The 13,227-nt window shown below is 41.2% G+C and overlaps 1 protein-coding gene across 2 annotated transcripts; it reads right to left on the bottom strand.

Moving 5' to 3' along the window:
• Positions 1 to 1,472: 1,472 nt before the first annotated feature.
• Positions 1,473 to 7,867, bottom strand: LOC122042405 (PTI1-like tyrosine-protein kinase At3g15890). Of its 2 annotated transcripts, XM_042602513.1 has the most exons (4): positions 7,599 to 7,867; positions 7,269 to 7,419; positions 2,430 to 2,692; positions 1,473 to 2,350 (listed from the first exon to the last, which is right to left on the bottom strand). In XM_042602513.1, the coding sequence occupies exons 1-4, from the start codon at positions 7,640 to 7,642 to the stop codon at positions 1,750 to 1,752; spliced, it is 1,059 nt and encodes a 352-aa protein (XP_042458447.1). In that variant the 5' UTR covers positions 7,643 to 7,867; the 3' UTR covers positions 1,473 to 1,749. The 2 variants fall into 2 exon arrangements, with proteins under 2 accessions (XP_042458447.1, XP_042458448.1); XM_042602514.1 differs by lacking the exons at positions 7,269 to 7,419; positions 7,599 to 7,867 and adding an exon at positions 7,015 to 7,256.
• Positions 7,868 to 13,227: the final 5,360 nt, after the last annotated feature.

Genomic DNA, 13,227 nt, shown 5'->3' with positions numbered 1-13,227 from the left:
CTAATAACATAACAAAAAAGCTAAAAGAAGACTATTGATGTGCAAAGATTGGCGGGAGACGTTAGATGGTTTATGAACCACAATTAGTATTGGATAAAGAATCAATCAACTCATCTATTGAGGATTCAAGTAATTGATTAGATGCAAGTTTAGTCAACTCAGTTATTCGTTAGCAGATAGAAGGCGGAAGCAGTCGCAAAATCAGTCAATTGATCAGGTGAAATTCAACAGATAACTATTTAGAATACGCCAAACAATAAGAGATTTTTAGCAATGTGCAAGAGCAAACATAGGCAAATAACAATAAGTGAAAGCAAGTCAAAATAAGAGCTCCATCTTGTATTGTTTATTTGTTGTAATTATCATTACTTATCTGTATATCTTGTTATTATTTGTAAACTTAGATTGTAAAAAGTTTCTCCACCTTAAAGGTATCTTAAAAGGGAAAAAAAATAAAGATATTTGCCAATGGCGAGTCATAGATTGTGAAATAGAAAGTGAGGGTTCTAAATCATATAAAAATTAAATATTAGCATTGCCTCTTATTTTTCCTCTATATATATCTGTAGGACCAGCTCTAGGGACTATTGATGTGACGGCTCTACATTAGCATTGCCTCTTATTTACATTTTATATTTGATATTCCACTAGTTACTAACATGAGGTGTGAATAAGCAAAACAAACAATCGACTATTCATCTCCTATGATCCAACATAAAGAAATCAAGATGTTTAGCCAAACAACTTAGTGATCAGAAGCAATTTAATATTAAAATAAAAAATAAATATCCAAATAATTTCATAGTAATTTTATTATTTTTAAAAATTAGAAACAATTTGATTAAGTCAACAACTCATTGGTTAGTTCTACAAAATCAATTGACTCTCCTGTTCTCCCTTATATATATGAGCCCAACTAGATGACATCAGTGCTCAATCCTATTTAAGATTGCAATTGAGTCAAGCCAACCTTATTCATTTAGAGTTTGTTTAAGCTTGTTTACTAAAAAGTCTTAGCACTCAAGCTTTTCATTAAGCTCAACTAAAAAAATACTATATCTATAATTTATTTCAAACATTAATATAATAAAAAAATATATTATTTTAATTTCAATATAAAATTTAAAATAAAATCATAATCAAAATTTGTGCAAGTTAATAAAAAAAAAGTTTATTCATCAACTATTTCAGAAATTTTGTTTATAAATATTATTAAGCAAAATTTATTAGTGTTAAAACTTATTTATAATTTATTTTTAAATTTCAAATGAATATAAATAAACTCTTATCCAACATAGAACAAAAATTGTTCATAAGCATCATATCCATTATAATTCTCTATATAATTTATCCTGCCAAGTAAACAAATCCCATAAGTACACAAGCAAATAGCAAACCTACAAATTATATAAAAAGAAAAAGAATTGTGCACGACATACATAACAATGAATGTTAGAACGGCATCAGCAAAATGCATCATCAAAACTGCAATATTAATAGGAAACTCACATTCGGTTGAATTTAATCACACCGCCATGTGCAACTGATTTACAAACAGCACTCAGAACAATCTTGACCTAAAACATTGAATCCTTTTTACATCTTTAACCAAACCAAATCGTTATCACTCCAACATGCATAAACAATGATCAGTCAACCTGTAAAAGACCTTTTGACAACAAATCTTGATATTTGGATGACGAAAAGCATGTAGCAACTAGAATATACAGATGATTTTATCATCTCCAATCATTTCTTTAAAGCAGTTTGTTCTTGTAGAACATCCTCGGATATTTCAACGGGAGTAGATGTTCCTTGATAGCTAACAAGTGGTTTTGTTTTGAACATCTCATTTTCTAGACTTGATAACTTCTCTTCAGAGGCTCCTTTCAGTAAACTGGTAACCTCTGGCATCTTGGGTCTCTTTTCAGGGGTTTTTTCAGCACAATTCAGTGCAACAATCACAACTCTTTTCAATTCTTCTTCTATATAATCTCCATTAAGTCTGGCATCTGCAACCTCTCGGTATTTCCTCTCCTTTACAAGAGGTAAAGCCCAATCTATAATCGACAGATTTTTATCTATTGGTCTTTTTCCAGAAACAAGCTCTAAAAGGAGAATTCCAAAACTATATACATCACAGCTCTCTGAGGCCTTCCCAGATTTGATGTACTCAGGTGTGAGATAGCCAAGCGCACTTTTAGCATTAGTTGTCAGATGATTTGCACCATCAGGAATTAGCTTCACAAAACCAAAATCTGCTACTCGGGCCAAGAAACCTGAGTCTAGCAGAACATTGCTTGCTTTAATGTCCTGGTGGATGATAGGTGTTGCCTGTTGGTGAAGATGACTAAAACAAGAAATGGTATACATGTCAATCCAAATGCACACAGACTTCAAGAGCAATCTATTTAATTTTATGAACATACGTGATTCCCTCAGCTGTTCCTATTGCAATGGACATTCGCCTACCCCAGTCGAGGAGGCACTCGTCTGAGCTATAACCATGAAGATGTGACTGCAAACTCAAGTTTGGCATATAGTCATACAATATGAGGTGCTCCTGCCCTTCAGCACAATATCCTCTGAAACTTAAGAGGTTCTTATGCTTCACTCTTCCCAATGTTTCAACTTTGGCAGCAAATTCTTCTTGCTCAGAGTTACTCCAAACTTTCAACCTTTTGACAGCAATCTGAACAAGGAATGAGCATATTTTTCAAATTTGAAATGGCGATTAGAAGTAAAACCAATAATTGAATCAAAAAGTTCAATGTCGCTATGTAACTCATAAGATGCCAGCACCAGCATTCTGAATCATTAAATGTGCTATTTGTGCTTTCTAGGTCATAGAAAGGAATGTGAGAAAGTTCACAAACAAACAACTTTATAGCAAAAATAGAAACCAATTACGTAATAATTAATTGCAAATGACAACTCAAAAGAATCAGTTAATTTGTTATTGGTATTTGATACTCAGTATCATGTTCCTCTCAGTTCAACTGTGAGAAGAGACCCCTGATTTCTGCCAGACCATCTCCACCACGGCCTTCACCTAGCAGTTCCTGCAGCATTACCACAGCCTTCCTTCCACTGCAAGCTTTCTCACATGGAACCAAGCTACACCACCTCACATTGCCTAAATTCTCCACTAGCCACAACAACTGCAGATCACAGTCTCGAACACCCAATGCAGTACCCACCACCTCCAGCAATGTATTTACCAACCATCCACTATTGCTAAACTCACTTTAAATGCCTCTCTGATGAAGGATTCATCAATCTCTTTCAATCTCAGTCCTTAGATCAATGGTCATACTTGCACTTAAGTAGATCTGACCCCTTTGTAGATCTTGTAGAATAGGAAGATGCAATTGTGTCTTCCTTGCATATATATCTATATGGGTCCATTGAGCTTGCTGCGAGCATCTAGTGGATCATGCCCCTGTTTCCACTAGGTCATTTTCCTTGAAACACTTTCTAGCTTTGTTGTTCCAAAAGACAACTTTGCCTTCTGTAGGGAGCTTGTGGCACCCGATATCTACCAAACTCCTCTAGTGACAACCACATGGTCATCCCTGCCAAGCACCCTACCTTCTTACAATTAGAAGCCTATCAAGCACCCCTCTTTTACATTAGATGTCCTATGCCCTCGTTACTCATCAGGAATTTCACAAACAAATTCAGATTTGCTCAATCATAATCAAACAAAATTTATCAAATTAAAAAATAAGACAAACGAAATCCAATTCTTTGTTTAGTTTTTCAATTTAAATTGAATAATAAACATCACTATAAGATTTTTTTTACTTTTTAAAACATAAAATCTTATTTTCAGAATTTCCCTATTTGAATATAATTTTTAAAAATATATATATTTTTAATTCAAATATTGGTTTTGTAATAATAAGGATAAATGCACCATGTGTCTTCCATGTCTCCGGTAGGGAGGGTGACACAATATATCAAGGGACATGTAAAGGAAAATTGCATTCACATGAATTAAAGTTTCAAACTAAACCTTCAATGAAACATCAAACTTTTAATTTTTTTTTATTTTCAAAATGTAATAATATTATGGGTTAAATTTTATAGTTAAAAAAATAATATGATAAGTCAAATTTTCATAGTATAAAACTGTCAAAATGAAATATTCAAAATGAATCTCAATGAAAGGTATATACTGTATTCTAAGATGATTCATTTTTTTTTTTTAGCTTTATAACTAACCAAATTGAAATTAAACTGAAAATACATTTTTATCTGATCAACCTTGATCAAATTAAATCTATTTGGTATAATATAAAAAAATAAATTTTAATTCTATTTTTAAGTTTGAAACAAATAATATACAACGATTTATAAATTTATTTGTAATAAAAATCATGATTTTTTATGCTTCAATTCAAATATAGTTTACTTTATATGTTTATGTGGGCATGCCTAGTTGAAAGGAAAGTCATGGAATTTCAAAGGATGTATATAATAAGGGGTTGCATCTATTAAAATCATGAATAAAGACTAAAAGAGCAAACATACTTTTCACCAGAAAATAAATAAAATAATACCAGTGATATTTAGGATATGTCTAATCATAGTACAATGAAAAAATTCAGGAAACTATGAAAAAATGTATTTCCCAAAATCCTTCATCTTCATCTCCAAAAAATCAAATACATAATACAAAGGAAATATATCTGTGATTAGAAAAAACAAATTAAATTATTCAGTATGGAAAAATCATTCAAAACCATGGGTTTCTGCTTTGGAAATGACTTGAGGATATTTTGTTAGAAGTAGGCAAATTCCACTTTCAAGTTAGATTTAGCATCTTGTGTAGCCAGAATTCAAGATCTAGATAGTTGCAGGAACCAGGAGTCAACTAGATCCACAAATAAAAACTTGTAATGCATTTCAACATTTGACAGTCATCAATCTATGTTTCAGCAGGTGTAAGATTTTGTACTTCAGGTAACATGGACGAAGAATCTTAATGGTGAAGGATGGATGAGTGAATGATCGATTTACAGATCATCAGAACTGATAAATGATAATAGCAAATAAATTCTTTTTGATTTCCCTTTGTCTGTAAGAAAAATTGCAATGCAGATCACTACCAATTCAATGAGTATGGTAGATGAGAAAATGTTGAGATGAGTTCCAATTGAAAACACAATATGGGTCCAATTTTGTATGTGCACCTCCTTAGGCGGATTCCATGTACCCTTGGTTTTTCAAAATCTCCACTTTAGTTCATTATATATTATGGTGACTAAATGATTTCTTGGCTAGGTATGATCATTAAGAGCATCATCATCATCATAGAACCATCTTTTGTTTTTACCTTCTCCATCTACCCCTTATAGCTTCCAGTCTAATAGATTCAACTCTTCTAACTATAAAAGCTATTAATTGTCTTTGAATGTGCAAATCATCTTAATACATCTTCCTTCATTTTACCATCTATTAGAGCTACACCAAATTTCTCTCGAATATTAATATTTTATATTTTATCCTTTCTAATAATTCCATAAAAGCATCTGAACATTTTCATCTCTACTACATTATTATTATTATTATTATTTGTATATGTTGCTATCTAATAGCCCAACACTTGATCAAATATCACTAAACCTAAACCACAAAGGAAATACATATATAACTAAATTATTTAATCTTAGTTTTGACATAACATTAGAAATCAAAATTGTTTTCCCAACTCATGAAAAAGTATTTAATCTTAACACGAGACACCTTGACTTTGGAAGATTCCAAATAATTTTTCTACTATAAGTGGCCTTGGTCTATGAACTTTTAGTTGAATCAGAATGACAAAACCATTAAGAAAGAATTAGACTAATCTAGGCCTCGATGGAAGATTTCACTCCTGCCTTTCAAATAATATTAAAAACTCAATATGTACACAAGTTTGACATATTATGCAACCAAACAATACTTGAGACAAATCATATATTATCTCTATAGAATCTATTGCAGATTTTCTTAACAATAGTCTTTGGTTGTGTGCTCAGTAATCCTAGCTGCTTAAGAAAAGGTTGAATTCAAACTTTTATATCCTAACACTCCTACCAATGAGTGAACTATGAACTGAGCTAAACAAACCCAAGCACAGGATGGTCTTAAAAAATAATGGCACTAGTATTGCAGATTTTCTTAACAATAATCTTTGGTTGTGCGCACTGTAATCCAAGCTGTTTAAGAAAAGGTTAAATTCAAACTTTTATATCCTAAAACTCCTACCAAAGGGTGAACTATGAACTGACCTAAACAAGCCCATGCACAGGATGGTCTTAAAAATAATGGCACTAACAAAGTTCAACACATTCCTTTTCGATACCATGTAAATTTGACAAGGAGATCACTTAATCTTAATGTTTTGGGAGAGGATTCAATCAATACATCATACCTTTAACACTCGCATAAGCAAAAAAAAATATACAAATCATGTTTCACCTTTTACATCAATCCATGCTTATTAGGCCTCCATGGCTAACATTTTTTGGAATAAACCCAAATTGGTTTGACGAAACACGTTTTGTTTAATTTCAATTCAACGATCCTTACCTATCTATCATATCATTATCCCCCAAGTCATTTTCCTCCTTTTTCGCGGTCGCATGCACTAAGGCAATTCATTTCTTACTTACATTGGAAAACACAAACCTTAATACAATACAATTCCTCAATTACATATGCTTACACAAATTTGCAGTTAAATTAAATAACACTTTAATTTGCCACCTCTTTGGACAAAATGAAATATTATGCAATAGTAAAACAAATATGCTACTTAGTCTGATGATTAAAGCAAATCAAACTGAAAAGGACTATCAAAGAAATAAGATGAGCATTAAGTTACCACACAAATAGAAATTAGTCATCAAAATTAATATTAGGCATAGCAGGGAAAAACAAATAAAATATGAAAAAAAAATTAAAGTGAGGAGGTGGCCTGGAAACCATCCACACCAAAAGAAATTATACAACAATCTATACCATCAAGTTAGGCTATTTGCATTTCCAAGGTCATTGAATCAATTCCACCTGCACACACTCAAAGACGTATATAATAAATTGGGGCGCTATTCTTTGCTAATATCATTATTGAAGAATATCATGGGATATGTGCAGGAGGGAAAAAGAAATCGAAAAGGGATACCACGTAACCACAAATAATCCTCCGTAAACTATGAATTCATGATAAGAGCATCGAAACAATAACTAAAATAAGATGGAAACCACAACTAAACCTGAGAACCATCCCAGAGTTGACCCCAGTAGACGCTGCCAAATCCGCCTTCACCTAGCTTGTTATCGTAATTGAAATTGTTCGTTGCAGATTGCAGTTCCTTCAGAGAGAATATTCTCCACGAGTTCGAATCCTTCCTCCTCTGCTCCTTCCTACAAATCCCAAATTACTTTTGTGATCAAACCCAACGAATCCACAAAAATCCGCAATATTTTCTCTACGATTCCAATCAAAACCCACAACGGTGCAATCTTTTGCTCATCTACCAAACGAAGCTCTCCCTTTCTTACAACAAAGCGCAAGTCAAATCAAATTAAGGGAGATGGCGTACCAATCGGAACACCGTCCGCAGCAGAAGAAGGACCAGAAAGGCATCTGATCCTCCAACGAAGGAACAAAGCGATGAGAAGAAAACACTTGGCCTCCTTTTTCCGCTCACCTCGATCGCCCAGATGAAGAGGCGCATGCGATGAAGCTGGATCAAAGAGAGATTCGAGGGAAGGTGGATGGGAAAGTTCTGGTGAGGCAGATCAGGCAGAAAGCCGAGAGGGACGTAAAGCGATCAACAGCGCAGCGCAGGAACCAGCGGAGACGAACGGAGCAGCAGTTCGACTTTATAAAAAATAAAAAAATAAAAAAATCTTAAGGGCTCGTCTGCTGAGCTGTCGGTCGACTGGACGGCTGGAATTTGAAAAAAGTAGTGGGGCCCGCCCAAGCCGACGGCTGTTGTATCTCTCACGCTTTATTCGTTGGGTCGGCGTCAACACGGCGATTGACGCTGGTTTGCTCGATGTCAATGTTACTAATTAACTGATTAGTTGTCAAATTTAATTGTGAATTTTAATATTTTTTAATTTATCTTTTTTTTTTCAAAGAATATGATCTAATAGAAAATTTAAAATAACATGAATAATTTAGGCAATAGTTAGAGCTAACAATATTGCTTAGGTGATGATCCTGTCCGAATACTGAATCAACGGGCGCTGGGCACTTGGCGCTCTTCGAACTAATGACGTGGATCTCCGACTGATCGTAGGGGTCTCCGGCGAACCTGCAAGGAAGTCGGGCCGGGAAGGGGTTCCCGGCGACTACCCTTCGACGCTCAAGTCAGGCAAGAGGAAACTATGGGGTGGCTTCGACTCTTAGAGAATGCGTACCTCCGGCGAAGTGTGAGGACCCTTATATAGAGTTGTGAAGAAGCTTATGCACACATACCGAGGCGAATACGTGTCCTCTTACCATACCTCAGTATGGGCTTATCAGAGGAGCTTGTCTGACACCATACTGCTACAGTCCGAGCACCTCTCTGATTGGACAGTAGAACCTTCCGTCATAGACTTCTGCATATGGGTTAGTCATCGAACACGCTTGTTGTCAGAAGATGTCTCCCGATGTTTCCCTTGTCCTTTTGTCTCTTCTGTTCCCGCGCCGAGCGTCTGGCCGCTCGGCAGTCCCATCACGTCCGATCGGACGTAGGTACTGATCCGTTCGGGAGATTCCAAGTCGTGTGCTCGGATGAAACTGTTCACAGCATTACTGCTTTATGCCTCGGCCGAGCGGGCTACCCGCTCGGCCCGGCGAGCCTGTTCACCATGAGCGTCGGAGACCCGACTCCTCGTCGGGTTCTTTGCTTCCGCTTAGTCCCAGTTCGGCCGGTCGGCCCCCCCTTTTCCGGTCGGCCGTTTGACCTTTGACCTCCACGTGGTGTTGACTTCCCTCAAAGGGGGTCCCCCGTCCTTACTGTCGGATCACTTGCCTCCCCTTCAAGTCTAGTCGAAGGAGGCGATTAGTCCAACTGACTGGACTGTTAGTTGCACCGAGCGACGTCTCCGTGAAACTATCTTCCGCTCGACCCCCACGTGGGTAGCTACGACGTTCAGTCAACGGCAACATTCCTCGGATCTCTTCGGCATTTGCGCAAATCTTCGACATTAAGGCCAAGCACGCGCTCTGTGCCTCGATAAGGCGCTTATTAAATGCTCTCCCGTGATGGAATGCCATGTGGCACCCCTGATGCCGTCAGCGTACGGCGGCGGCGTTACCTTCAATGGGACCGCCTTAGTTTGAAATGGACGGCGCGATGCGTGCTCCGGTTCTCGCGACCTGAATCCGACGGTGGAGGCCGCTCGGGCTCAACCCTATAAATCCTTCGCCTTCTCCGCCTTCGCCGCATTTCTGCTCTCGCGTGCCCAGAAGCTTCCTTCGGCGTTTCAGTGCTCCGGCAGCTTCGGTTCTCTTTTTCCGGCGATCCCTCGTTCTTCGTCGATCCTCCTTCTTCTATGTAAGACTCTTTTTCTGTTCTATCTTTGGTTCTTGTGTTTTCTTTGCCTTTCTTTTCCCGAGTTTTGGTCCTCGGGGACTATTTCGTTTGTCATCTTCTTTCTTCGATCCTCTGCCTTTCTTCGCCTTTTTTGGTTTCGTCCGCTCGGACAATGGCTAGTTCCTCTCAGCCTCAAGACCAAACTCTCGGCCCATGGTATACCACCATGGAGTCGCGCTTCGATCGGCGCGACGCCGATATTCTGATGGACTCTTTCGAAATCCCTTCTGATTTTGAACTTATATTACCCTCCCCTTCCACTCAGCCACACAAACCATCGCGCGAAGCTTTCTGTGTTTTCCACGACCAGTTCGTCGCCGATCTGCGCTTTCCAATCCATTTGTTCATCGTAGAGGTTTGCAACTTTTTCGGCATTCCGCTCGGAAGCATAGTCCCCAACACTTTTCGCCTTTTATGCGGTGTTGTCGTCCTGTTTAAAATCCACAATATCCCCCTCCGACCGGAGGTTTTCTACTTTTTTTATTATCCTAAACAGTCCGAGCTGGGCACATACATGTTCCAGACTCGGCCCGGTTTAGTTTTTTTCAATAAATTGTCCTCTTCCAATAAACATTGGAAAGAGTTCTACTTCTACCTTCGTATGCCCGAGCGGGCCCCCTTCGGTACCCAGTGGCAGGTCGGACCACCAATCTCCCCAGAGCTCAAAAGATTCAAGACCCGACCGGATTATCTTCACGCAGCCAACATACTGGCCGGTCTGAAGTTTGACATCAATAAGTTCCTGCCTGAAGGGGTGATGTACATATTTGGCCTGAGTCCGATCAGGACCCCCCTTCCGAGCGGCTTCGGTAAGAATTTTACTTGTGCATTCGCTTTGATTGCTAACTGATTTTCTCCTTTTTCCTTTGCAGCGGACATAGTCATGGAGTCAGTGATGGCCGACATTTTGAAAAGGAAGGCAGCGGCGCTCGAGGCCGCGGCTGCCAAAGAGATGGAGTCGCTTGGCATTCAGCCGGTCGGCTCTAATGAAGGGGAGAGCGACACGAACGCGGGAGAGTCGACCACTCAGGCTTCTCTCCCGGAACAGGCGGCTGGCGCAACTACTAGTCGAGAGCCTTCCGTCCGGGAGGAAGGCTCGGCTCAGGAGGAAGAGCGCCCCCTCCGACAAAAGAGGTGCCAAGCGGAGACACCCCTTCGATCGGCGACTTCTGCGGTCCAGCCGTCCGAGCGGACCACTGCTGATTCTCGCGGCAAAGCCCCAGCGGTGGAGGTCATCTCGTCCGATCGGACCCCGTCCCAATTGGACGCGTCCGCGGACCCCCTCGAGGCCGTTCTAGTCAACGTCCTTCCGCCCGCTGCCCGCCAAGTTCAACGTTCAGCAATTTTATCCCAGATGTCTGCGCCGACCTCCGATCCTTCCCCGGCTTCTGCTCAGATGACCCCTGGTCGGCACCATACAATCAGGGTCTCCTTGCACCTCCCCACCGAAGAATTAATGCCCGAGTCCGCTCGGCCTACAGCGCCCGAGCACATTATCACAATGAAGGGGCCTCTAGCCGAAATGTGGGCCGACGCTCGGGCACGCGTCGCTATGATTCCGCTTAGCAATCTGGCCAATAGCCATATGCAGCAGGCCACTGGGGTAAGTATATTTTCTCTGAAGTCTTTTACGTATTCTTTCCGATCGGCCACTAACAATCTTGCTTATGTCAGCGATGGGTGGAGGAAATCGCGGTCTCCAATCGTCTGACTATGGTGGACGAGGAGCTAAAGAAGTTGAAGGCTTCGGGTGGCCCGCTCGGCTCTCAAGGCCCCTCATACGTCGAGCTGCAGAAAGAGCTGAAAAAGACTCAAGACCTATTGGCGGCTGAGCAAAAAAAGACTGCCGATCAGGCCCATACTCTAGCCGAGCTCGAGCGACAGGTCAAATCACGGGACCGCAAAATAAGCCTGGCAACCGAGCGGAAGAACACGGCTATCGCCGATCTGGAGAAGAAGAATGTCGAGGCTCAGGCCTGGAGCAAAAAGTTAAAGAGCTGATAGACCAGCTGGCCGGCGAGAAGGCGGCCCGATTAGACATGGTGACGAAACTTGAGGTTGCCCTGCAAGAACACCAGGCCGCCGCCGACGCCTCTCGAGCGGCCCTCAAAGAATACCAGGAGGCTGAGCCAAGCCGGGTCGCCGCCTTGAGGCAAAATTACATCCGTTCGGTCGAATTCTCCGAAAAAGTCTGCGAACGGATGTACACTGCCTTCGAGCTTGCTATGAATGCCACCACCACCTACTTGAAGTCCAAGGGTCTTCTTTCTGATTCCGCCACCATCCCAGCTCAAGACCAGGCAACACTCCTTAGCACTATCCCGAAGGATCTTTACGATTATCTGGAATAGAAATATATGTGTAATTCGGCCGCTCGGCCCAAGACTATCCTTTTTGTAAATCGGCCGCTCGACCTTAAATTCTCTAATGCTATCCTTTTACTTGCTTTTTCTTTTGTTAATCAATATGAGTACTGTCCGCTCGGCTTGCCAACTACCGTTGTTCATGTTCCTCCACTTCTCCTTGTTATTCGCCTCTCATCCCACCTTTCTTGTGTTCGAAAGGGGTTTTTTACGAAGTATTTTGCGTAGCTAGTCCGCTCGGCGGAATATATCCTGTTCCGCAAACGGGATTTCTTGCCAGAGGTTCACGAAGTACTTTTGGTTACTTGGCCAATCGGCCAAACGACTTAAGAGTCGACCTCTTTGTTGTCTTCTTCCGGCCGGAGGGTTTATAGTCGCCGGCGCGACTCTCGATTTTTAACGTCGGAGCTCGACGGTCTTCCGGCCGGAGGGTTTATAGTCGCCGACGCGACTCTCGATTTTTAACGTCGGAGCTCGACGGTCTTCCGCCCGGAGGGTTTATAGTCGCCGGCGCGACTCGTGATTTTTAACGTTGGAGCTCGACGGTCTTCCGGCCGGAGGGTTAATAGTCGCCGGCGTGACTCTCGATTTTTAACGTCGGAGCTCGACGGTCTTCCGGCCGGAGTGTTTATAGCCGCCAGCGTGACTCTCGATTTTTAACGTCGGAGCTCGACGGTCTTTCGGCCGGAGGGTTTATAGTCGCCAGCGCGACTCTCGATTTTTAAGGCTTCCGGACGGAGGGTTTATAGTCGCCGGCGCGACTCTCGATTTTTAACGTCGGAGCTCGACGGTCTTTCGACCGGAGGGTTTATAGTCGCCGGCGCGACTCTCGATTTTTAACGTCGGAGCTCGACGATCTTCCGGCCGGAGGGTTTATAGTCACCGGCGCGACTCGATTTTAACGCCTGAGCTCGACGGTCTTCCCCGGAGGGTTTATAGTCATCGGCGCGACTCGATTTTAACGCCGGAGCTCGACGGTCTTCCCGGTGAGTTTATAATCGCCGCGTGACTCTCGATTTTAACGTCGGAGCTCGACGGTCTTCCCGGAGGGTTTATAGTCGCCGCGCGCGATTTTTAACGTCGAAGCTCGACGGTCTTCTGGCCGGAGGGTTTATAGTCGCCGACGCGACTCTCGATTTTTAACGTCAGAGCTCGATGGTCTTCCGGCCGGAGGGTTTATAGTCGCCGGCGCGACTCTCGATTTTTAACGTCGGAGCTCGACGGTCTTCCGACCGGAAGGTTTATAGTCGCCAACGCGACTCTCGATATTTAATGTC

This window comes from Zingiber officinale, chromosome 2A, assembly GCF_018446385.1.
Source record: "Zingiber officinale cultivar Zhangliang chromosome 2A, Zo_v1.1, whole genome shotgun sequence".
Classification (NCBI taxonomy): Eukaryota; Viridiplantae; Streptophyta; class Magnoliopsida; order Zingiberales; family Zingiberaceae; genus Zingiber; species Zingiber officinale.
Note: the sequence above shows the minus strand (reverse complement) of the source record. Positions and strands in the feature narration are given on the sequence as shown.

Excerpts from the sequence above, each read along its gene's own strand:
- LOC122042405 (XM_042602513.1), bottom strand. The coding sequence starts at position 7,642 with ATGCCTTTCTGGTCCTTCTTCTGCTGCGGACGGTGTTCCGATTG. Across the intron at positions 2,693-7,268 it reads AACTCTGGGATGGTTCTCAG|ATTGCTGTCAAAAGGTTGAA; the intron begins GTTTAGTTGTGG and ends TTCCTTGTTCAG. Across the intron at positions 2,351-2,429 it reads GGAACAGCTGAGGGAATCAC|TCATCTTCACCAACAGGCAA; the intron begins GTATGTTCATAA and ends TTCTTGTTTTAG.